Source organism: Dasypus novemcinctus, chromosome 9 (assembly GCF_030445035.2).
Source record: "Dasypus novemcinctus isolate mDasNov1 chromosome 9, mDasNov1.1.hap2, whole genome shotgun sequence".
Classification (NCBI taxonomy): Eukaryota; Metazoa; Chordata; class Mammalia; order Cingulata; family Dasypodidae; genus Dasypus; species Dasypus novemcinctus.
Window position 1 is genome coordinate 65,664,328 of NC_080681.1, and position 27,037 is coordinate 65,691,364.

The following is a 27,037-nucleotide window of genomic DNA, read 5'->3' on the forward strand; positions in this document are numbered from 1 at the left end:
GCTTCCTGACCCATGTGGTGAGCTGGCCCATGCACAGTGCTGACACGTGCAAGGAATGCCGTGACATGCAGGGGTGACCCCCACGTAGGGGAGCCCAATGAGCAAGGAGTGTGCCCCTCAAGGAGAGGCACCCCACACTAAAAAAGTGCAGCCTGCCCAGGAGTGGCACCGCACACACAGAGAGCTGATACAGCAAGATGACACAATAAAAAGAGACACAGATTGCTGGTGCTGCTGATAAGAATGGGAGCGGACATAGAAGAACACACAGCAAATGAACACAGAGAGCATACAACGGCTGGGCGGGGGGAAGGGGAAAGAAAGAAATAAAAAATAAATCTTAAAAAAAAAAAAAAAGAACTTAACTAACTTTGTTCCTTTCTTTTTGGCCATACTGCATATATCTTGAACTACACAATAAGTTTTAGGAATCAGTTTATTAGAATTTTGTTTGCTTGTTTTGGCTGTTTTTATATATTCTAAAACTTAGCCTTAAAATTTCTAAATGTGTATTAACCTATTAAGGTATAGTGAGCTTGAAACTATAAGAATTTAATATTTTGAAGGCTCCAATTCCTATGTAAGTAATTTATTAAATTTATTTATTTTTATCCAGAAAGAGTTAAAACAACTTTTAAAGGGTTATGCAAGCATTAGGCCTCACATAATAAAACTTATTTGGACAAAAATTTAAGTTAATTTCTTTGGCTAATATTTTAATTCTGAAAAAAAAAAAACAAATACAAAATAGTCTGAACTCAATTTACCTGGAGTTGGGCAGAGATAAAATGTTTCTTCTTGTTGTTTGGCTTTTTGAGGTCTGTTACTTTCTCTATTAAGCCGAGACACAGAAGCAGCAAACCTGGAAAGAGAAGAAATTTTCTAACTTCCCAAAAGAATTTTGGAAAGTGCCTGTTATTTTTTTGAGAAAAATAAACTAAACAAATCAAATTAAACAGAAAAGTAGAACAATGGGTTTTGAACATGGTTCCATTCTGGGTGTTAACTAAATAAATGGTAAAGTAAAAATATTTCAATATGTGCTTTCCAACAGAATAGTACTTAGAAAAACAAAAGAATAAGAGAGAATGGAAACATCAGATATAGCAAGATATGTTCGTTTCCTAGGGCTGCCATAACAAATACCACACATGTATGGCTTAAAACAAGAGCCCGCTGGAATTGTGATATTGTAAACATTGTTTTTGGGACAAATGTCATTAAAACAATATTGAGTCTTCAGCTCCATGAACACGGTATATCTTTCTATTTCTTTAGATCCTCTTTAATTTCTCTTAGGAATGTTTTGCAATTTTCAGTGTATAGCTCTTGCACATATATATTTTTTTAAGATTTATTTTTTTAAATTTACATCCCACCACCCCCACTGTCTGCTTTCTCTGTCCATTCACTGTGTGCTCCTCTGTGACCTCTTCTATCCTTATCAGCGGCACCGGGAATCTGCATTTCTTTTTGTTGCGTCATCTTGCTGTGTCAGCTCTCCATGTGCAGCGCCATTCTTGGGCAGGCTGCACTTTTTTCATGCTGGGCAGCTCTCCTTACAGGTGCACTCCTTGTGCGTGGGGCTCCCCTACACGGGGGACACCCCTATGTGGCATGGTACTCCTTGTGCGCATCAGTACTGCATGTGGGCCAGCTCCACATGGGTCAAGGAGGCCCAGGGTTTGAACCACAGACCTCCCATGTGGTAGGCAGATGCCCTATCCATTGGGCCAAGTCCACTTCCCTCTTGCACATATTTTTAAAATATTTATCTCAGTATTTCAAAATTTTGATCCTATTGTAAGTGATTTTTACAAAATTCCAATTTCCGACTGTTGTTTCTAGTACAGAGAAGTGCAGTTGAACTTCTTTGTATCGTGTAATCTTATTGGAATTTTTTGTGGTCTCCTTAAGATTGTCTACATAGATTATCATGTTGTCTGTGAATAAAATTAATTTTGCTTTTTCCTTTCTAATCCGTATGCTTTTTACTTCTTGTTAAAAGTGTTTACTGCACTGACTGGCTAGAACTTCCAACACAATGTTTCATGCAAGTGGTGAGGGTAGACATCCTTACTTTGTTCCTGATTTTAGGTGAGAAACATTCTATTTTTCGCCATTAAATATGATGTTGGCTATAGTCTTTCATAGATGCACTTCATCAGGTTGAAGATATTCCTGTCTATTACTAATTTACTGATAGTTTTTTAAAGCCAGGAATGGATATTAAAATATTTCATATGCTTTTTCTTCACCTATGGAGATGATCATATGATTCTTCTTTATTCTATTAACAGTAAGTTACATTGATTGAATTTTCAAATGATAAACCAAGGTTATATTTCTGGTATAAACCCTACCTGGTCAAGATGAATTATCTTTTATACATACATATATACATGCATCAACATTTATATACATAAACACACAAACACATACATATATGGGTTGCATTTGATTTGCTATGTATACAAGTGATATTGAGCTGTAGTTTTCTTTCTTTTGATTTCTATCAGAGTAATGATGACTTCATAACAACTATTTCTGAAAGAGTTTGTGGACAATTGGCATTATTTCTTCCTTAAATGTCTGGAAAAATTCACCAGTGAAGCCATGTGGAGTTGGAGTTGTCCTTGTATGACACTTTTAACTGTAAATTCAATTTCTTTATTAGATATAGGATTATTCAGGTTATCCATTCCTTTTTAAGTGGACTTTAGTACTTGGTGTCTTTCAAGAAATTTACTCATTCCATCTATGTAATTGAATTTATTGGCATAAAATGGTTCACGATTTCTCCCTTCTAATCCTTTTGTCTATAGAATCTGTAGTCATGTTCCCCCTTTCACTCCTAAAATTGACAATTTGGGTCTTTTCTCTTTTCCTTGATCAGTCTTTTTTTTTTTTTTAGGAGGTACTGGGGATTGAAACTGGGACCACGTATATGGGAAGCAGGTGCTCAACTACTGGGCTACACTCACTCCCCTCTTGATCAGTATTGATTAAGTTTCTTCTATTTATCATTTTACAAAATGTTTTTTTTAATATACTTATTTTTATTTTTAAAAAGATAGGGTACATACATGTTACAAAAAAAATATAGGGAATTCCCATATGCTCTGCTCCCTACCCCTCCCTCATTTCCCCACATTAACAACATCCTTCATTAGTGTGGTACATTTGATACAATTGGTGAACACATTTTGGAACATTGCCACTAAGCATGGATTATAGTTTACATTGTAGTTTAAACTCTCTCCCACACAATTTTGTAAATTATGACAAGATATATTATAACCTGTATCTGTCATTACAATGTCATTCAAGACAATTCCCAAGTCCTGAGAATGTCCCATATTACAAACATTTTTCCTCTCCCTCCCCTCAGAACCTCCATTGGCTACTGCCTTCAATTCAGTGATAAAAGATTTTCCAGGGAAATAGATGTGGCTCAACCAACTGGACTCCTATTTACCATATAGGAGGTCCAGGGTTCAATGCCCAGGGCCTCCTGATGAGGGCAAGCTGGCCCATGCAGAGTGCCAGCCCATGTGGGAATGCCGCCCCACACAGGAGTGCCGCCCTGCATGGGAATGCCATCCAGCTTGGGAAAGCTGCCCCGTGCAGGAGTGCTGGCTGATGCAGAGAGCTGTCATAACAAGACGGAGCAACAAGAGACACAGAGGAGAGAAAATAAGAACAAGTAGCAGAACAGAGAGTTGAGGTGGCACAAGAGAGTAACTGCCTCTCTCCCACTCTGGAAGGTTCCAGGATCAGTTCCTGGAGCCACCTAATGAGAATAAAAGCAGACACAGAAGAACACACAGCAAATGGACACAGAGAGCAGACAATGGGGCGGGGGGGGGGGGGGGGAGGGAGGGGAGGAGAAATAAATAAAACTCTTTTAAAAAAAGTTCTTCCATTACTAGAATCATGATAAATCTATAGTAGAATAACAGTAAGTCTATTCTAGTCCATTGTTCATTCTCCAATCCTGAGGATTCTGGGATGGTGATGTCCACTCCACTTCTAATTGAGAGGGAGATTAGATCCCATGGGGCAGATGGATTATCTTGCTTGCAGTGAAGATTCTCTCTGTTTATTGGGATGGTTGCTGTGCATCATCATCTTGTTTGTTTTCCTGGGTGAGTCTAATGAACTGGAAAGTAGGTATTGCAATGTGTTAAGATTCAGGACCCAACTAGCATGTGGACAGCCCAAAGATTTAAGTCTCTTGGACATACACCCATCAAGTTTAGTACTAACTATAGGTTCAGATAGAAGGGGCAGAAGAGTCAACTGAGTCCAACTCTGTCACATAGGGGAGCATAAATTCCAAAGTAGGGCCAACTGGCAGGGTGCCAAACTCCTGAGCTGCCTGCCCTGCAGTTTCTGGATGTTTCTAGAGCCCTCAGAAGCCCTGTTATTTGAGGCAATATTTACTTTGGCAGCCAATGAGATCCTGCTGAGATATGCATAAGCATAACCTCTGGAATGCCCTCTTGACTCACTTTGGAGTCTCTTAGCCATATAAACTAATTTGTTTTTACCCTTTTCCCCTTTTGGTCAAGGTCTTTATTCACTTTCATTGCTAGTTGGTGCTTGGTAGTAATACCTTGGTGCCAGGGAGGCTCATCCCCGGGAGTCATGTCCCATGCTGGGGAGAAGGCAATTCATTTATATGCTGAGTTTGGTTTAGAGAGAGGCCACATTTAAGCAACAAGGAGGCTCTCAGGAGGTTACTTTTAGGCACCTGATAATACTAAGCTAAGTTTCTATTTCAAAAGTAAAAGTTCTTAAGTACAGTCATCAATATCAAGGTCCATCAATGGTTCCTCTTCCTTCATTATTCATTGTCCCTATATTCAGGGGATTCTTGCTGACCCATTAGAGAATGTGGTAGAGCTCCCCAGGATGGGAATTCAATATTCTTTTGGTTATTGTGTGTATCTCCACCCACCGTGACAATGCCCCATGGACACTTGAACACATTCAAATGCCTTAGAGGTATGCCCAGATAAACTTTCTCCCATACATCCCCCATCACAGACACCCCACACCAATCATCTTCCCCTGCCACAGTTATAACCCTTCTGTGATCCACAACTTCTTCAAAAATGAAGCCAACAAAATAACCAAGTACAATTAATTAGAAAATGAATAATATTGATAGTTTTTAAAATAACAAATACAAAAAATTAAAACTTTCTTGTAGTGAAAACATTAAAAATATAAAATTAAACCTTTTTGTTATTATGTCTTTCATCACTGTAAGATCTGTTGTCTTATATGTACAGTGACATTTTCTTCCATTTACTCACCTGGTGTCTTATTTTTTTCATTTTTCTTCAAAACGCTTTAGGTTACAGAAAAGTCATGTACAGAATATCGGGGATTCCAAGTGTGTTTTTTTTGATGCATTGATTTTTCTCTATTTTTTTGTTTCCTATTTCATTGTTTCTGTTATTTTTCTTATGTTTACTTTGATTTAATTTGCTTTTTCTTAACATATAAGCATGAATCATTAATTTGAGAATTTTCTTTTCTAACATAGGCATTGAATGTTATAATTTCCCTCTATGTACTGCATTAGCTGCATCCCACAGATTTGCATATGTTGGTATTTTCCATTCATTTAAAATATTTTCTAATTTTCCTTGTGATTTCTTCTTTGTCCCATTGGTTACATAGAAGTGTGTTGTTTAATTTCCAGTATAAACCATATTTTCCTGCTTATATGCATGACTGATGATTTTGATTAGATGCTGAACATTGAATTTTACATCGTTGGGTGCTGAATTGTGTTATACTCCTTTAAAACAGGTTGTCTTTTGCTCTGGCATGCGGCTTAGTATCTTGAAAATCAGTTCAATACTTTTAAAACTTGTTTTTAAGCTTCATTATGGCAAGTCTAACATAGCCTTTATTTTTGAGCCAATATAGCCTCATTACTAAGGCATGACTCCTCTGAAATCTCTAACCAGTGTCCCATAAACTGAGGTCTCTCTACTACAGCTAGTAGGAATACAAACTATTTCCAGCCCTGTGTGAGCCTTGTGTGAGTTCAAAAAATCATTTTAATCTTATTTTCCTCAAGGCAAATATGAATTTTAAAAAACCACTGATATACCTTTGTCTTTCAGAAAGTATGTAAATGTTAGAAGACCCAAGATGGTAACAGAGAAGGAAGCTCTAACAATCAGCTCATCCCCCAACTAATAATAACAACTAATAATCAGCCAGGATCTGTCTGGATCAACTGTTTGGGGGAACTTCAAAGACCAGAAGAACACAGGCACCATCCAGGGAAGACGAGGAAGAGGAGATTCACCATCTGTTGTGACAATTCGTGAGTAGATTTCTCCACATTGCAGAGGCAGATGCCCAACCCCCAGCAAGGCTGGCTGCCTCCGGACTCATTCCTTGGCTGGAAGCAGAAGCTCTCTTTACCAAAAACAAGGAAGGGAAAGTGGTCTGGCACCAACTATAGATGGTGATTGGCAAAATCGGCTAACTGGATTCCAATCTTGAGCACAGCTAAGGTTTAAACCTGCTGGAAGCCACCAAGAAGTCAGCAGCCTTTGGCTGTCTCCATCCTTGGCAGGAATAGAAGCAGGAGTAACTGAAAAACACTCCAGTCCTCCAGGGAGGTAGTGATCAGAGCCAATGTGTCCAGTTTGGAGAGTCATTGCTTAGGCTCCCACACCCAGGGGAGCAGAAATTAGGTGAATTTGAACACTTTCTCAGGGCAGAACAGCAGACTCATACTGGGCCCCAACACCCTTGGAAGGAGGGGAAGTCCACACTCTCTTGTGGGCTGTACAGATAGATTCACCTCACCCACCTGGAAAGGCTACTTTACATTTGGTGCTCCTAGACATAGATGAAGTACACACTCTCTCATGGGCAGGGAGGGCAGATTCACCATGTCCACCTTAAAAGGGCTGCTGCACACTTGGCCCCAATGTGCCCCTGGACAGAGAAGACTCTTGGGTAGTGCAAGTAGATGAACCTCCTCCACACTGAAGGGCTGTTGCATGCTCGGCACCCCTGGACAGAGAGGAAATGTGCACTCTCTCACAGACAGAGTGGGCAGATTCACCCATCCACCTTAAAAGGGCCACTGCATACTAGGCTCCAAAGTTCCCTGGAAGGAGAGGAAGTGCCCCCTGGAAGAAAGGGAAGAGAGTACTCTCTCTGCAGGCAGTGCAGCCAGATTCACCCCATCCACTTTGAACAGCTGCTGCTCTCTCATTCCCAAGATGCCCCATGAAGCAGAGGAACCACTCTTTCAGATCACTCTCTCAAGACAGTGCAGGCAGAATCACCTCACCCACCTGGGGGTGGCACAGAGGGTGGCAGTTGATCAGAGAACTCAGATCTCAGCAGCTGGGAACTATGCAACAGTTTCATCTGAAGTAGGCTGGCAACCTCAGCCTCAACAACGTCCCCACAACAGCTGATTCAGCTAAGAATTAAAGGCACAGAATCACCTTAGGATAGCAGGGAACAACTGGATAAGGAGTGCTACCTCCTGGGCAGTTTAGGAAAGCCTAGATTAGGGGAGACATCAAAGAGAAGATTGAATACCTGTAGGGTTTCTTCTCCAGAGCACATTGGAATCAATCTACACTTCCTTCATAGGTCCCCTGAGCCTTTTGTGACTGGGAAACCAGAGCTATGAAAGTTGTCTCCAGGGGTACACTTCTACCAAAATTAGCCCTCCAGGAATTTGCAGCAAGAGAAAACAAAAGGAGTATTAAAAATATACAGAGGCAAATAAAAAAAGCAAACAGAACAGACTAACATTCACAGAGGAGGAATAGAGGAAGCTTTAGCAAAAAGTCAACTAGTAAGAAAGCCATAGACTACAGAGAGAAACTGAGCATAAAATGAACATATTAGAAAATCAGATGCCAAGACACAAAAAATTACAAGCCATACTAAGAAACAGGAAGATATGGCCCAGTCAAAGGAACAAACTAAACCTTCAGATGAAACACAGGATTTGAGGGAACTAATCACAGATATCCAAACAAATGTCATTAATAAATTAAATGAGATGGCAAAAGAGATTAAGGATATTTAGAAGACACTGGTTGAACACAAAGAAGATTTTGAGTTTGCAAAGAAAAGTAACAGGGAAGCAGACTTGGCCTAGTGGATAGGGCGTCCGCCTACCACATGGACAGTCCGCAGTTCAAACCCCAGGTCTTCTTGACCCATGTGGAGCTGGCCCACATGCAGTGCTGATGTGTGTGCGGAGTGCCGTGCCATGCAGGGGTGCCCCCGCATAGGGGAGGCCCACACGCAAGGAGTGCGCCCCGCAAGGAGCACACCCCTTAAGGAGAGCCATCCAGTGCAAAAGAAAGTGCAGTCTGCCCAAGAATGGTGCCACACACACAGAGAGCTGATACAACAAGATGATGCAACAACAAAAAAAGAAACACAGATTCCCAGTGCCGCTGATAAGGATAGAAGTGGTCACAGAAGAACACTCAGTGAATGTACACAGAGTACAGACAATGGGGGGAGGAAGGGGAGAGAAATTTTTAAAATAAATAAATAAAAGAAAAGTAACAGAGCTTATGGGAATGAAAGACAATGGAAAAGATTAAAAATACATTGGAGGAATATACTAGCAGAATTTGAGGACAGAATAAGTGATTTGGAGGACAAAGCATCTGAATTTCTAAAGACAGGAGAACAGAAAGAGAAAAGAATGGAGAAAATGGAACAGGGTCTCAGGGAATTGAATAACAACACAAAATGCACAAATGTACGTGTTATAGGTGTCCCACAAGAAGAGAATGGAAAAGGGGCAGAAAAAATATTTGAGGAAATGATGATCAGAGATTCCCCAACCCTTATGAAAGACATAAATGTCAATATCCAAGAAGGACAACAACTCAAACAGAATAAATCTGAATAGATCCACTCCAAGACACCTACTATTCAGAATGTCAAATGCCAGAGATAGAGAGAATACTGAAAGCAGCAAGAGAAAAACAATCCATCACATACAAGGGATGCACAATAAAACTAAGTACTGATTTCTCATCAGAAACCATGGAGGCAAGAAGGCAGTGGTACAATATATTAAAGGTTTTGAAAGGGAAAAATTGCCAACCAAGAATTCTTTATTCAGCAAAACTGTCCTTCAACACTGAGAATGAGTTTAAAGTCTTCACAGGTAAATAAAAACTAAAAGAGTATGTCATCAAGAGACCAAATTTACAAGAGATACTAAAAGGAGTGCTGCAACCTGAAAGGAAAAGACAGTAGAGGCCTGGAGAAGAGTGTAGGAACGAAGATTATTAATAAGGGTAATAAAAATGGTAAAAAGATAGATAATAGTAAGATAAATCAATGGAAAGTCAAAATATAATGGATGAGGTAAGTAATGCATTTCAGTAATAACATTAAATGTTAATGGATTGAACTTCCCAATCAAAAGATACAGACTGGCAGAATAGATTTTAAAAATATCAATCATATATATGCTGTCTACAAGAGACTCACCTTACATGCAAGGACACAAATAAATGGAAAGTAAAAAGTTGGAAAAAGATATTCCACACAAAGAGTAATCAAAAAGAGCTGGAGTAGCAATACTAATATTGGACAAAATAGACTTTAAATATAAAACTATTATAAGAGATGAAGAAGGACATTATATATTAATAAAAGGGGCAATTCACCAAGAAGAAATAACTAAATATTTATGCACTTCACCAGGGTGCCCCAAAATACATGAGGCGCACACTTGCAAAATTGAAGAGAAAAACAGATGTCTCTACAATAAAAGCTGGAGACTTCAATACAACACTCATCTTTGGATAGACAACTAGACAAAGGATCAAAAAGAAATCAGAGAACTTGAATAATATGATAAATGAATTAGATCTCACAGACATATATAGAACATTCCACTCCTAATTATAAGGATATACATTTTTCTCAAGTGCTTATGGATTTTTCTCCAGGATAAATCATAGCTTGGGTCACAAAACAAGTCTCATTACATTTTAAAAGACTGAAATTATACAAAACAATATCTCTGATCATAGTGGGATGAAGCTGGAAATCAACAAGTGGAGAAAGAGAAAACTCACTATATGGAGTTTAGATAACACACTCTTAATCAGTGCGTCAAAGAAGAAATCACAAGAAAAATCAGGAAATATCTCAAGATGAATGAAACAAGAGCACAACATATCAAAACCTATGGGATGCAGAGAAGGAAGTGCTGATAGGGATATTTATAGCCCTCAACACTTACATTAAAAAAGAAGAGCTAAAATCAAAGACCTAATCGACACCTGCAGGAACTAGTAAAAGAACACCTAGGAAAGAAATAGCAAAGATTACAGCAGAAATACATGAAATTGAGAACAAAAATAAAATAGAATCAACAAAACCAAAAGTTGATTCTTTAAAATTATCAACAAAATTGACAAACCCTTAGCTAGACTGACAAAGAAAAAAGAGAGAAGATATAAATAAAATCAGAAACAAGAGGGGCAACATTACTACTGACCCATAGAAATAAAAGAGATCATAAGAGGATACTATGAACAACTGTATGTCAAAAAACTAGATGATGTAGATGAAATGGACAAATTCTTAGAAACATATGTACAATCTACACTGACTCAAGAAGAATTACAAGACTTAAACAAACTAATCACAAGTAAGGAGATCGAAATAGTCATCAAAAACCCCCAAAGATGAAAATCCCAGGACAAGATGGCTTCACAGGTGAATTCTACCATTATTCAAGGTTGAATTAACACCAATCTTGCTCAAACTCTTCCAAAAAATTGAACAGGAAGAAATGTTACCAAATGCATCCTATGAAGCCTACACTACCCTAATACTGAAACTAAATAGAGACATTGTGAAAAAAGAAAATTGCATACCAATTTCTCTAATGAATATAGATACAAAAATCCTCAACCAAATACTTGTTAATCAAATCTAACAGGACATTAAAAGAATTACACATCATTATCAAGTGGGTTTTATCCCAGGTATGCAAGGGTGGTTCAACACAAGAAAATCAACCAGTGAAATATATCACGTTACTAAATGGAAGAAGAAAATCATATGATCATCTTGACTGATGTGGAAAAGGCATTTGACAAAGACCCAACATCCTTTCTTGATGAAAACTCTCTGAAAGTTAGGAATAGAAGGAAACTTTCCCAACATGATAAAGTACATACATGAAAAACCAACAGCTAACACTGTACTCAATGAAGAAACACTGAAAGCTTTCCTGCTGAGATAACAAACAAGACAAGGATGCCCACTATCACCACTGTTATTCAATACTGTGTTAGAAGTCCTAGATAGAGCAATTAGGCAATAAAGAGAAATAAAAGGCATCCATACTGGAAAGGAAGAAGTAAAACTTTCACTATTCACTGATGACATGATCCTGTATCTAGAAAATACAAAAAAAATCTACAACAAACCTACTAAAACTAATAGATGAGTTCAGCAAAGTGGCAGGATACAAGATTAAATATGCAGAAATCAGTAGCATTTCTAATTACTACTAATGAGCAATCTGAGGAGGAAGTCAGGGGAAAATATCTGAACTACAATAGAGACTGAAAGATTCAAATATTTAGGAATATATTTAACTAAGGACATAAAGGACTTGTATTCAGAACCCAAAAAAGACCTAAATAAAAGGAAGGACATTCTATGTTAATAAATTGGATGATATTATCTTTAAGAAGTCAATGCTACCCAAATTTATCTACAGATTCAATGCTATCCCAATAAACCATATACCAGCCTTTTTTTTTTTTTTAACAGAATTGGAAAGGTCAATGATGAATTTTATTAAGAAAGGCAATAGGTTTTGAATAGCCAAAAATATCTTAAAAAAGAATTAAGTTGGAGGACTCTAACTTTTTAAAGCATATTACTTAGCTGAAGTGGTAAAAACAGCATGGTACTGGCATAAAGATAGATATGCTGACCAATGGAATAAAATTAAGTTTTCAAAAATAGATCCCAAAATTTATGGCAAAGTGATTTTTCACAAGGTTGTCAAGCCCACCCAGCTAGAAAAGATCAGTCTATTCAACAAATGGTGCTGGGAGAATTGGATATCCATATCCAAAGAAAGAAAGATGACCCCTATCTCATACCTTATTTTAAAATTAACACAAAATGAGGGAGGCGGACTTTGCCCAGTGGATAGGGCATCTGTCTACCACATGGGAGGTCTGTGGTTCAAACCCAGGGCCTCCTTGACCTGTGTGGAGCTGGCCCACGTGTGGTGCTGGTGCGCACAGGGAGCGCCCTGCCACGCAGGGGTGCCCCTGTGTAGGGGAACCCCACGTGTGGGGAGTGTGCCCCGTAGGGAGGGCTGTCCAGCGCGAAAGAGGGTGCAGCCTGCCCAGGAATAGCGCCATACAAGTGGAGAGCTGACACAGCAAGATGACGCAAGAACAATAACAAAAAAGAAACACAGATTCCCGTGCCACTGACAACAACAGAAGTGGACAAAAAGAAGAGCGCACAGTGGATGGACACAGAGAGCAGACAATTGGGGCAGGGGGAGTGGTGGGGAAGGGAAGAGAAATAAATAAAATATTTTTTAAAAATTAACACAAAATGGATCAATAATCTCTATATAAAAGCTACAACCATAAAACTCCTAGAAGAAAATGTAGAGAAACATCTTCAAGATCTTATAAGAGGCAGTGGTTTCTTAAACCTTACACCCAAACCATAAGCAATGAAAGAAAATAATAAATGGGACCTCCTCAAACTTAACCCACTTTTGTACTTCAAAGGGTTTTATCAAGAAAGTGAAAAGACAGTCTACTCAATGGGAGAAAATATTTGGAAACCACATATCCAATAAGGGTTTGATATCCATATTATATAAATAGATCATATAACCCAATGATAAAAAGGCAAAGAACCCAATTTAAAAATGGGCCAAAAGTTGAATAGCCATTTCTCCAAAGAGGAAATGCAAATGTCCAAAAAGCACATGAAAAAAATGTACATCATTAGCTATTAGGGAATCGCAGATCAAAACTACACTGAGATATCATTTCATACCTTATAGAATAGCCATTATTACAAAAACAGAAAATGGTAAGTGCTGGAGAGGATGTGAAGAAATAGGAATACTGGTTCATTGTTGGTGGGAATGTAGAATGATGCAGTCCTTGTGGAAGACAGTTTGCTGGTTCCTCAAGAAACTCAATGTAGAACTGCCGAATGAGTCAGCAGTCCCATTACTAGGATATATTCAGAAGAACTGAAAGAAGGACACGAACTGATATTTGCAAACAGATGTTCATGGCAGCATTATTCACAATTGCTAAAATATGGAAACAACCCAAGTGCACATCAATCAATGAATGGATAAACAAAATGTACTATTCAGCTTTAAGAAGAAATGAAATCAGGATGCATATGGCAACATGAATGAATCTTGAGGACATATTGAGTGAAATACACAAAAGGACAAAAATGGCATGGTCTCACTAATATGAATTAAAATGCTGAGTAAACCCATGGGGGTAAACTCTAGAATATAAGCTACTAGGAAATTAAATGTGGGTTGAGAATGGGAGCTGATGTTTAATGTATGTAGATTTTTTGATAAGGTTTATTGTAAATTGTGGAAATGAATACAGTTGATGGTAATACATTATAGTGAATATACTTAACATTGATGAGTTATAAATGTGATTGTGGCTGACTGGGGTAGTCTGTGGATGTAATATTTCAGTTGAAATGAAGCTAGGGAATAATGTAGGGACTGTATAATGTGGTTTTGGTGGTGGATGAAGATTATGGTTAATAGTATAAGAATGTTCTTCCTTTGCAAAGTGTTAAAGTATATGGTTATACATGGAAAAATTACAATTAATGTAACTTATGGATTACAGTTAACAGTAACACTGTAATATTTTTGCAGCAATGGCAAAGAAGATATCATATCAATTCTAAGGGACAATAATAGGTTGGTTTAGGAGGTGTATTAGTCAGCCAAAGGGGTGTGATGCAAAATACCAGAAATCCGTCGGCTTTTATAAAAGGTATTTATTTGGTGCAGAAGCTTACAGTTGCAAGGCCATAACGCATAAGTTAATTCCCTCACCAAAGTCTGTTGCCATGTGTTGGAACAAGATGGCTGCTGGTCTCTGTGAGGATTCAGCCTCCCTCTTCCTCCTAAGTCTCTGTGGTTTCAGTTCCTTCAGGCTTTGTCTCTCTCCCCAGGGCTTGATTCTGATTCAGCTGCTCTGTTCTCTCCACAAGGTCAGCTGTAGACTATGAGGCTCTCTCTCTTCCCTGGGCCTCTGCTGTGTCTATGATGGAGCCATCTCTATTTGTCTCTGTTCTTCTCCTGTGTGTTTATTTGCCTGGGTTACATCAGCAAAAAATTCTAACTCTGTTCTCTGCCCTGTAGTTTTCTCTGTGAGTCCCCACCCCTTGGTGGGTGGGGATTCACCATCCTACTGACAGGGCCCAATCAAAGCCTTAAACATAATTTAATCAAGTAAAAGTGAAACCTCTGAATCCAATACAATCTAATATCCCCAGGGGAACAGACCAGTTCACAAACAATCCAATATCTATTTTTGGAATTCATAAAAAATATCAAACTGCTACAGGAGGGTATGTGATTTTTCCTTTTAGAGTATGAAAACATTCTAAAATTGACTGTGGTGATAACAGCACAATTCTGAGATGAATATGAGAGCCATGGAGAGTACACTTTGAATGGATTGTAGAAAACATAGGACTGTATAACTCAATGAATCCTGTGGTGGAAGATGGACTGTGGTTAACAGAACATCTATGAGAACATTCTCTGATGAACTATAAAAAGTATATAATACTAATACTGGGTGTCAGTAACTGGGTGGATTGGGGGAAAATATGCCAAATGTAAGATATGGAATATAGTTAGTAGCAATATTTTGACCATGCTCTTTCATAGTTTGTAACAATTGTTGCACAACAATGCCAGGTGTTGCTTTTGGGTAACATATTGGAGCCCTGTATGCATGTTTGGTTTTAAGTTCACAACTTACACCATACACTTGTTGTTTATGGAAGTTCATGTATGAATGATAAACTGCAATAAAAAAGTTTTTAGAAAGTATTTAAGTATTATTTCCTTTCTTTTTAATTTAACCATTTCCCATTTTATAACTGAAAACACAAATTACAAAATAAAAATTTTTAGTATCACTAATTAAAATAATGCAAATTAAATAACTATCAATTAAAATGTCATAATTAAAAATTAAAATGAAAAACTAATTTTAAAAATGTTTATTTTATTTCTCTCCCTTTCCCCTGTTGTCTGCTCTCTGCACATTCACTGTGTGTTCTTCCGCGTCCGCTTGCATGATCCTAGGGCACTGGGAAACTGCGTCTTTTTTTTTGTTGCGTCATCTTGCTGTGTCAGCTCTCCATGTGTGCAGCACCACTCCTGGCAGGCTGCGCTTTTGTCATGTATGGCAGCTCTCCTTATGGGGCACACTCCTTGCACGTGGGGCACCCCTATGCGGAGGCACCCCTACATGGCATGGCACTTCTTGCGCGTGGCAGCACTGCGTGTGGGCCAGCTCACCACACCGGTCAGGAGGCCCTGGGGATCGAATCCTGGACCCTCCCTATGGGAGACAGACGCTCTATCAGTTGAGCCACATCTGCTTTCCTCATTTTTAAACTCATATAATTTAGGTAGCACTATAAAATGCTACATATTAATGTAAAGTAACTTTACTTACCTAACAAGAGTCATAAAACTGATTGTATCCCTTCAGTTAGTAATTAGTAACATGTCCTAAGGAAACTTCTTGGATTTCTTCTTGTACCTCTCTTCTTTTGGTAAAACAGAATATAACATGCTTCTTGGGGACCATACTTCTTACTCTCACCCTACTCAGATGGAGAATCTGACCAAGGTATAAGCCAATGCATGTATCATATTCCTTTGGCCACAGTAATTTGCTCAGATGTGTGACCCAGTTTGAGCTAATGAGAACTTTGGTTGCTATGTAGGGATAAAACCCTAGCTTTATCTTTCCCCAGTGGACATGAACCTGGAAAGAATTAGACCTAGGAGTTTCCAAAATCCATGTTCGCAAAAACGTGAGCTCCTCTGAGAACAGTTAATACAGAAGAGTAGAACTAATGAGTAAGTCACCAGATTTTTGTAACTTCATTTGACCTCTAATATCTAGCTGCTACCTAAACTAGAGCAATCCCTGAAATGTTCAATTATATAATGCAACAAATTCTATTATTTTGCTAAAACCAAGTTATGATGGGTTTTCTATCATTTATAACCAAGGATTATAATAGATAAAATAGCTATACTATCTATAATGACAAAATATTGGAAATAGCCAACTAACACTTGCTAAATAGTTAGGTAATAGTGGTATGTCAATATAATTGGATATTGCATTGCTACCAAAAAAACAAATATGTGATATGCAGATTTTTGTGAAAGTCTACGTGAAAAATTTTAAGGTAAAAATGTAAAACAGAAAACAATATACCTTTGTAGGACTGACACTGGGAAGACAGACAGCATCTTATATTTGTTCCACTGATGCATCTTTGAACCATATTCCAGGTAACTGTGGTAGATCTATAAAACCTGAAAAACTGTTGAAAGCAACCAATCCTAATTTTTAAAAAATATTAAATCTTGTATACACACAAAGGTGTTACTTAAATTTGAAGTAAGAAGAATGAGAGTTATTTAAATGCTTCTTAAAGTACTGAGCTCCCTTTATCTAAAAACATCTAAGCCGAGACAAAATAGTTATTTGGCAAAATTTATTTTTGTCTATATTTTCCCCATGCCTATTTTTAAAAGACATTTCCAATGCGCATTCGAAAGCTAATTTTCTTTTTAACCACAAGATGGCAGACAAGGCCTAATCTTTAAAGATTAAAAAGTAGCATTTCTCCATGAAAATTGTATTAAATATATACTTATACAAACCTATATAAACAATGTTTAACTTCAATAACTCTGAAAAGATAGCACAAATATACATTAAATTAATGTACTAAGCATAAATGTTTTCCATATAACTAGAGAAAAAGGAATCCATCAGTGTAAACTATAGGAAAGATTACTTATATTTGTGTGAATGAAAACAATCACACAATTATATACTAAAGGAACACAGAAATAATATATAAGTCCTTAATTTTAAAGTCCAGAGTGTCTTTTACAAATGTAAGGGAGATTTATATTTGTGTTGATAACATTAGCATAGCACGTTTTATGTCTAAGTAGAAAGAGAAAGAAACTAATATTGTTTAATTTGAGGTCAACAACAAAAAACCTCTTTCATTAAAGATAGACTTCATTTGTGCTTACAAATATTTTTATATTTACCTGACAAACATAAATTTTAAGCAATACATATTAGTAGTCAGATAGGAAATAATTTAGGTTTTATTTTCAATATAATTTGCATTTATCAATAACCATGGGCAAGATGGTTAATATCACAATCTCTCTGAGCCTTGGTTTCTTTCAATGGTAAAATGCAAGATCTTTCGGTGGCAATGCAGTTGCAAAGGGATGCAAGGCCAATGGGTATTTTTGTGGGTTTTCACTCTTTAAAGGCACATCTGTCAACTCCACTGGGTGGCAAGCACTATATTAGGTAATAAAGACGGAATACCTGCCACAACAGGAGCTTAACTGTATTGATTTTGGTTCCCCCTTGTATAGACAAGAGCAACGTTCTTTTCTAGAGCTTTATCGAATGCAAATTTCTCCAGAATTCATAACTTTTATGTAGATAACTTGCTAGCTGCCAAAGCTTAGATTACTGGCATAGATCTCTCCATTGTCATACAAGCAATCATTAACTATAGAGTATGCAAAAAAATGGTTCTATATGTACATAACTAAGAGCATTCAAAAGAACTGCTTGTAGTGCTTTCTGATTTTTTATCATTCACCATTTCTTCAGAGAAAATAAGTACAAACTACTGATTAGAGTCTGCATTCATATTCTTTTAAAGCATTTGCTTGAATAGTCAAAAAACAGGCAATGCAATAGGAAAGGAAAAAAGGGTCTTAAAAATTAAACTAAATCAAGTGATATTTCATGAATATTTATGAGCTTCTTATAATGATAATAGGTTTATGTTAATACCAACTAAACATGTGCAAAATTCTTGATAATTTGCATGAAATATTCACAATGGTCAATTACATTCCTAGTTTTCAATTCTTATCCTATGACTACCCCTTTAGAACTCCCAAAATACAACCATAATTTCTACATTAGAATGGACCTTAATAGAAAACAGCACTTAAATGTTATTTTTCCTAAAATTAACTACTTTCACATTTAATCCTAATTTTAAATGGAGAAACAGAGTAAGTACGCATACCATTCAACATTTACTGAGTACCTACTATTTGCCAGGCACCATGCTGAGCACAGAGAATACAAAACTACAACAATGTTCCTGCCTTGATCACACTTTGTGAACAGATAAATTTCCACACCAAAGATGCTAAAAAGATATAGGAACGGAGTGCTGTGGAAGGAGAAGATAGAGGAACTCAGAATGCCTGAGTGTGTCAAGGAATTTCACAGAGCAGATGTTGAACTGGGTCTTTAGGTGATCCTTGTGAAGCTCTTTGCTAAGCAGAAGTCATCATGGAGGTGGAGTGGAGAAGGGAAATGAAACACAGATATAATGAGACTAAAATAAATGTGGTCCTGATAGGGCTTATTTATTTCTAATCTGAGAAAATTTTTACAGTGTTCATATATTTCTGACAGAGACCATTTTTTTCTTCCCAGGAAAGTTGGTGGGCATAAAAACTGGAAACAACCGAAATGTCTTACATTGGGTGAATGATTAAACAAATTATGGAATATCCATTCTGTGGAATACCATTCAGCAATAAAAAGGAACAAGCTATTGATACATACAACAACTAGGATGGAACGCAAGGGAATTATGCTGAGTGGGAAAATAAAAGCCAATATCAAAAGATTACATGACTCTATTTCTACACCATTCTTGAAATAACAAAATTATGGAGATGGAAAACAGATTAGTAAGTGCCAGGAGTTAGGCAGTTGGCAGTGGCAGGGGTAGTAGATGGCTGGGGTTATGTAAGATAGCATGAGGGGTCCTTGGAATGGAACTCTTCTGTATAAAACTGCTTAGAACTAAATATACGCAACCATACTTATGCACATGAAGGCATGTAAAATTAATGAAATCTGAATAAGGTTGATGGAACCTATCAAGTCAATTTCCTGTTTGTGATATTATGCTATAGTTATGCAAGATGTTATCATTGGTGGGAATTTTGTGAACAAAATACAGACTCTCTGTATTATTTCTTAGAAATGTTGTGAATCTACAATTATCTCAATATCAAAAGTTGGTTTTGGGAAGCAGATTTGGCTCAATAGATAGAGCGTCCACCTACCACATGGGAGGTCCAGGGTTCAAACCCAGGGCCTCCTGGCCCATGTGGTGAGTTGGCCCATGTGCAGTACTGATGCACACGAGTGCTGTGCCACACAGGGTTGTCCCTGCATAGGGGAGCCCCACGCGCAAGGAGTGTGTCCCGTAAGGAGAGCTGCCCAGCATGAAAAAAGTGCAGGCTGCCCAGGAGTGGCGCCACACACACACAGAGCTGACACAGCAAGTTGACCCAACAAAAAGACACAGATTTCTAGTGCCACTGACAAGAATCCAAGCAGCACAGAAGAACACAAGGCGAATGGACACAGAGAGCAGACAACTGCGGGGGGAGGGGGCAGGGAAGGGAAGAGAAATTTTTAAAAAGCTTTTAAAAAAACCCAATCAAAAAAATAAAAAATAAAAAGTTGGTTTTTTAAAAATGTAAACCATACATATTGAAAAAAACTGGTGAGGATGAGCTTTTCTCTTTCCCTCCCCTTAGGAACATTTATTGAATGCCCATGTGTTATCATTACATGATTTTATATCTATACTCTCATTCAAGCTTCATAACCACTTTGCAATGTAGATAATATCTTCATTTAACAGGTAGGGAAGCAAGCTCAGAGCGGGTAAGAATTTCTCCAAGATCTGTCTGACACTTAGACTTTTCCATCTGAGAATTGAACTGGGTGCACAGTAGGGGAAGCATGGATAGTACCTAACTTTTCTGAGTCCTTAGTGCGTCCCAGACACTGTTTGAAGTACTTTAACATGTATTCTTTTATTTAATCCTCACAATCGCCTTATGATACAATTAGTACTACTGAAGTACAAAGAAGTCAGAAAACTTGCAAGGTCACAGACAAATTAGACCAAATCCTCACTCTATACCATCAGCAAAGACCCTGAAGAGAAAGATTTTCCAGGCAGAAGGCACTAAATGGTGAAGAGATCTTATGTCCCAAAAGAATAGAAAAAAATAATTTAATGTGACTCGAGAATCATATATTAATTGATAAGGGGAGGGAGGACAGTAGGAGAAGCACTATGAGATAGATCTTATTCCTTAACATTATGTAGATGAAAGGCTCTCAATGTGCATTTTCTGTTGTTTTTAATATGAAATTCAGTTTAAGGAAAGCATTTTCAAACATTAAAATCAGAATGGTGCATAACAATATCATATTGCATGTACACACTTTTGCATAGTTCTGCAAATATTTTCTATATGAGTCTCTATGAATTGCCCACTTTATTGTACCAATTACGTGAAAAGTTGAATCTCACTGTTCTTTAGATGTTGACTATACTGCTGCACATTTGCATTCTCAAATATTTGTGTCAAAAAAATGCAGATAAATGTAATATCTTTTAAAAATGTTAAATTACTACAGATTTTGACCAATCAACTCCAAAATTTAGAAGCAGCAAATATCATCTGATCTAAATATATTCTCATCAACCACCAGATGGCATAAAGTGTGAGAGTTTTATTCCAACAGGGTCACCAGGCATGTGATAATCTGACTCATAACTTCAAAACAATGTATTTGGAAAAATGTTCTAGCATTCAAACAGCTCACAATTATTTCAGCCTTATGTAAAAGTGGATGGATAAGTTGATAATGACATGATCCTATTTTTTCTACATTTTCTGATTCCATGGGAAGCTGGCATTACATAATGAATCAATGATCAAACAAATAAAACAAAGTAGATCTGTTAAAGGAAATAAAAAAGGAAGTCATGTCAAAGCAAAATTAACCTTATATTTTAAGTAGGTTTCTTCATCTCTAAAAGTAACCTGAAATGTGCCTTTAAGAAAAACTATACTTGTACTCCTTCAAATTCTGCTTAATAAAAACTTTTCTTCTGTCTATAATTTATTTCGAAAGCAGAAAAGTATCTATTGGAAAAGGATTTCCTTACTTTGGCTGAGAGAAAAGTTGTTGTAGACATTGTTTTAGTTTTAAAGTTGTTAAAACAAATACTATACTATGGGTTGGCTTAACGGCAGTGATTTATTGGCTCACAGTTTCAGAGGCTGGAAGGAAGGGTTGCTTCCTCCCTGGTTGGTATCTACTGGCAGGTTGGCCATCTTTGTGGCTCCTTGGCTTTTCTTTTATGTGGCAATGCACATGGAAATGACTTCTCCTTTCTCTGCTGGGTTTCTTTGAATTGGAGCTTTTGGCTCTCGCCATGCTTTTTTTTCCATGTCCAGTTTCCTTCACTGATAAGGACTTCAGGCATATTGGATTAAAACTCACCCTCATTCAATTTGGGCACACCTTAACTTGCAACACCTTCAAATGTCTTATTTACAAATGGGTTCATAGCCACAGGACCAGCAGTAATGACCTGAACATGCCTTTGGTGGGGGACATGTTTCAATCCCCAACAGAAGTCAACTGAAAAAAGAAAATCCAACTGAAAAACCCAAACTGAACTATGATATTAAAGGGTAGGAAAGTATATTTAAAATACCTTGATTTCTAAATAAATTCAAAATACAAGTGCCATTAGTTTTATTAATCCTGTTTTCATCTAGAAAAGAGGCCACATTGCCAAGAGTGAGTCAAAGACATTTTTTGAAAATTTATTTTAAAAAGAGGTCAATGCAAAAATAAGAGCTGTAAAATGTAAAGGTAAAAATAAGATCTTTAATTCCCCTAGCTTTAAGTTAGAGCATTCATTGAATACTCTGAAATAACCATATCAGAGTAAATGACTACTACAACTTAGCCCGTATCACAGGACTAAGATGGAATCTTGACTCTAGCAGAAAACCGCCTTCAGGAGTTAAGAGACCAGAGATTAAGTAAAAGTCCTGTCTTTGATCTGGTCTAAGAGTTAATGATTTCTAAAGAATGTAAATATTTCTCTATTTTACTAAATATTTCCTTATTAGATTAATATATTTGACTCTTGACTGAGAAATGTGTGGAAGAAGAAAAGATATTTGGAGCTATGAGAAGGATGCAAAATTAATTGGCAATATATAAGCAGTTTTTATTTTCATTTTTTGTATTTATAAAGTATATCTTTTTTTTTTTTAAGATTTATTTATTTATTTCTCTCCCCTTCCCCTCCCACCCTGGTTGTCTGTTCTCTGTGTCTATTTGCTGCATCTTCTTTGTCCACTTCTGTTGTGAGCGGCACAGGAATCTGTGTTTCTTTTTGTTGCGTCATCTTGTGGTGTCAGTTCTCTGTGCGTGTGGCATCATTCCTGGGCAGGCTGCACTTTCTTTCGCGCTGGGCGGCTCTCCTTATGGGGTGCACTCCTTGCGCATGGGGCTCCCCTATGCGGGGACACCCCTGCGTGGCAGGGCACTCTTTGCGCACATCAGTACTGTGCATGGGCCAGCTGCACATGGGTCAAGGAGGCCCGGGGTTTGAACCATGGACCTCCCATGTGGTAGACGGACGCCCTAACCACTGGGCCAAGTCCACTTCCCTTATAAAGTATATCTTGGTAAGGAAGATGGGGTCACGTGAAAGTAAGAATTGACAGGGAGAGTATTGTGAAATTCTTTTACTGTGGTTCATGTCCTATCTCTATTCTTGCCAGCCAATAGGTAGCATAGAGGCTTCCCATCTGGGTTCATACGAAAGGAAGAAATTATACTACTTATTTTTGTTCCTATGCTTAGAAAAGGACATAAATTGTTATTTCCAAAGTGTTACCTCTTAAGTTTTGGTGAGATAGTAGAAAATGGAATAATATACACTTCAAGTTAATGGGATAATACATGGATAGACACTTCAAGATACTTACTTTAAGCTCCACTCTTTAGGATATTTTAAGTCAATTCTCTTCCATTTATTATAACTTCTCATAAAATTTGGATCTTTGAGCACTGAAATTAGAGCAATACAAAAAAAAGAAGCTTGCAGACATTCTTTATTAATAGCTCAAAGTTGAAAATAATTCACTTCTCATTAATTTGACACGTGGCAATAGCATACACTATATAGCTCAAATCATATTACAACGTTCACTTTCCAAATTTCTTCCTTATATTAGAACTGTTTAATATTGGAATTTGTTTGAATCAAGATTAAGACTTGAAAAAAATTTTCATTTTAATAACATTTGTTTACTGTATAATTTATAGTAATGAAAAGGGTATCAAAACAACTCATTTAGAAGCCACACCCATCATAGTTTAATAAAATTCTAACTCAGCAGTTCAAGTGGAAACATAAAATCTTGGATTTGGAAGCAACATTATAGATCTTGATCTTTTCCAAAGCAAGACTCTGCAACAGTTGATCTCCAGCCCCTGAATAAGTCCTTCCCTAAAGACAGAAACGCTCCTCCTTATTGTTGGGAGACTTCCTTTTCTTTCCATTGACAGATAGTTAAGGGTTAAATGGACTTGCTTAAAAGGAGAGCTGCAGAGTTTCCACTGCACTGACCTCAGAAACAATAATATGTGAGTCCATCCCTCTCCCATGGGAGAAAGCCCTCTAATTTGAAACAGTCCTTAAAGTTCGAAGAACAGCTCTCAAGGCAGCCTCAGTTCCATCAAGTTTTTTTAAAGGCACGATTTTCTAGAGACCTAGCCATCCTCATCATCTGTCGGTGAATTCTGTTGATGTTCCTATTAAAGTTTGTGTCCAGGACTGGCTCAGACTCTTGATTTAGTTTAAAGAGCAAAGACATGAGTAGGCTTACTCTGCACCTTTGATCTGTGCTCTGCATTGCTGTTAACTCAGCTCAGATCTGCATTAGCCTTTTTTGGCAATCACATTATACCCCTGGCTTATAAGGTTGTGGTAAATTATAAGTCTTAAGCCCTCAATCAATTCAAATAAAATTTATTGAAAATCTGCTATGCTTAAGGAACTGTTAGCTTTTGCTTGAAATACTATTAAGGCAGATCTGTGACACCTTGAATTTACATAGTTGTGTTTTTTATTAAAACGAAATGCATGATTTTACATGTTTTCATTAGTAACAGTGCCCATATCATATTCACATGTTTGTATATATTCATGTATGTGTTTATATGTATACACACATATATTTTATCTATCTCTATCTATCTTTCTCCTTTTCTTCTATTAATGTCACAAGATATTTCACCAGCAATGTTCTTATGTATTCTTTATTTTCTTGCTATAAACACACACAACCACACATAAGCATAAAAACACTTTCTGATAGACTTCATTAATACTCCTTCTACTGGTGTATGGATATATACTCCCCTGCTTCCATTTCATCTGAAAAGCTCAGATTTGTTCTCAGTGAGATCTCATTATTTCTTTTAGATGGCTGTAATAACTAATAGTTATGGAGTATGCTGGGAACGTGTAAATTAGCTATGCAGTGGCTACCACTGAAATACCCACTTTATAGATGAATAAACAGACACAGAATGGTTGAATAATATCTTCTCATTCGAGTTATTCCTTACTCCTTAGCCAAAATTTAAAGTTTTCTCTCTCATGAATGTTATTCCTTTTTAAGATTTCTATTCAAGGATAATGCGTATCTTTCCTTATTTTTTTAAAAATTGTCTTTCCTAGATTTTATATTGGAATATGTAAAGCAGTCTCTTCATTACATATTATAAAGCCCCAAATGACATGACCATCTTTCCTCAATATTCCCATTAGTTTTCTATCATAGATTCATTTTCTTCATTGCTTTCTCTACCATCTGCAACATGGAAATCCCATAGAACTTTGTATAAACCTTTATTTTAACATTTCTCATATTTTATTCCTATTATTTCTCTCATCTGTCTCCTACCACCTGTCTGTAAACTCCACAAAAAGTTAATCATCATACTTTCCTTCTTTGTTGCTAATACACAAATCAGTGTCTAAACATAGAACATGTTTGATAAATGCTTATTGGAGGGAAATAATGAAGAAATGAGGACAGGAGGTGATGAGGCAAAGAGGAAAGTATCCATAAAATTCTAGCAAAAGTCCTTCAAGTTGAAATTCCCCATTACTAACATATCTTGCTTCTGTGGCAGGTTTATAATCTGTGATAGAAGAACATCCCATATCACCTCCATAATATGGTTTTTCTTCATTCCCAGTTGTTCCTCAGCAACACTGCTTCTACTCTTTTTTTTTTTTTTCCCTCCCAATGACACACCTCTTGTCCACCATCTGTAGATTTTTATCTGAACTTTTTTTCACTGTTGGGACTGTCAAACCCAAAGAAATATAAAATCAACAACCTGACTTAGCATGTTTTATTTTCACACAGTATCTCATGCTAACCACAGAGCAACTTAAAGTTGGATAGAATACTTTTGTCAATTAAGAGAAATAAAAATCGAGATATAAAGAGCTAGCTAGCTTAAATTCACTTAACTGTATGTGGCAAAAAAACCAAAAGACTAAGGAGTTTCTAACTTCTGACACCATGCTCTTTCTGCTAGAGCAGGGGTTCGTAAACTTTTTTGTTCCACAATCCCTTTACCAGTCAGGTGAAAACCAAGGACCCCTTACTAAGTCCACCCTATACTGTATATTTTTTAATAAATATATCATACCTGCACCAACCCATTCCCATAAGAATGTTTTTATTGAATTTAAATTCAAACTCACTGACCCTTTGTTAAGAAACCCTGTGCTAGAGCCTTCTCAACCTTGATTGCACATTGTAACCACCTGGGGAGCTTTAAAAAGTACTACTGCCTGGTTTCACAACCAGAGATTCTGATGTAATGGATCTGGGGTGTGCCCTTTACATCAGAATTTTTACAAGCTCCTGAGGGTGGTTATAATGAGCAGCCAAGATTGAGAACCATTGATTAGAATTAAATGGTGCTGCCTTTCACCTCTAAACGCATTTTGGACACACTTGCCCTTATTGCTGGCTCAAAGACTCAAAGAATGGAAATCTCCTAGGGTGAAAGCAAGCATCCCTATGATGCTTCAGGCTGTTTGGATTGTCTTGATAAGATCAAACAAACATCAGGAAGCCTCCACTCAATATTAAAGAATACACTGGTCTGAAGGAATTCTTTTCCTCAAACATAAATATTTCCTTATGGGGATCATATTCTTCTGTCATTAAGGCACTGTTGCCCACGACCATATGTATTGGTTTGTTCTCTGCCAAACCTTTTATTTGCTGTTCTATAGTGATGGACAGAGAAGAGTGGATCATTGGTACATCTCCCCATATAATTGCCTATGATTATATATGTTATGAACTAATAATTATAATTATTAAAAAATATGCTGCATATACATCAGAGTTTGAATTTAAATCTCATGCTAAAGAGAAATAACCTTCTAATGTCATATTATGGAGGCAGTATATAGTATGGTGAAAAGACCAACAAAGATATAGTCAGAGGGTCTAGTTCAAGTCCTGGGACCATGGCCCACTTGTACTATGAATTAATAATAGATTAATAATAGACACACTTATTGAGGACCAATTTATAGTTTTAAGTACTTCATCCCTGCAAGGCATGTACAAATGATTTTTTCATTTTACAGATGAGGAAACTTACCCAAGGTCACATGGCTAGTAAATGGCAGAGCTGGGGATAAACCTAGAAAATCAGGCTCTGGAATTTTTATT

General features: G+C 37.1%; 1 protein-coding gene across 5 annotated transcripts in view; it reads right to left on the minus strand.

Moving 5' to 3' along the window:
* Positions 1-27,037, minus strand: part of UBE2U (ubiquitin conjugating enzyme E2 U) — a 123,777-nt gene that overhangs the window by 12,279 nt on the left and 84,461 nt on the right. For 2 of the 5 annotated variants that reach the window (XM_004483664.4, XM_071217415.1), the window contains one exon: positions 768-862. In XM_004483664.4, the coding sequence (XP_004483721.2) occupies positions 768-862 (95 nt within the window). Of the gene's footprint in view, positions 1-767; positions 863-3,978; positions 4,163-16,571; positions 16,675-23,248; positions 23,331-27,037 lie in introns of those variants that run through there. The other 3 variants (XM_023586150.3, XM_004483665.4, XM_058303459.2) reach the window with 3 other exon arrangements.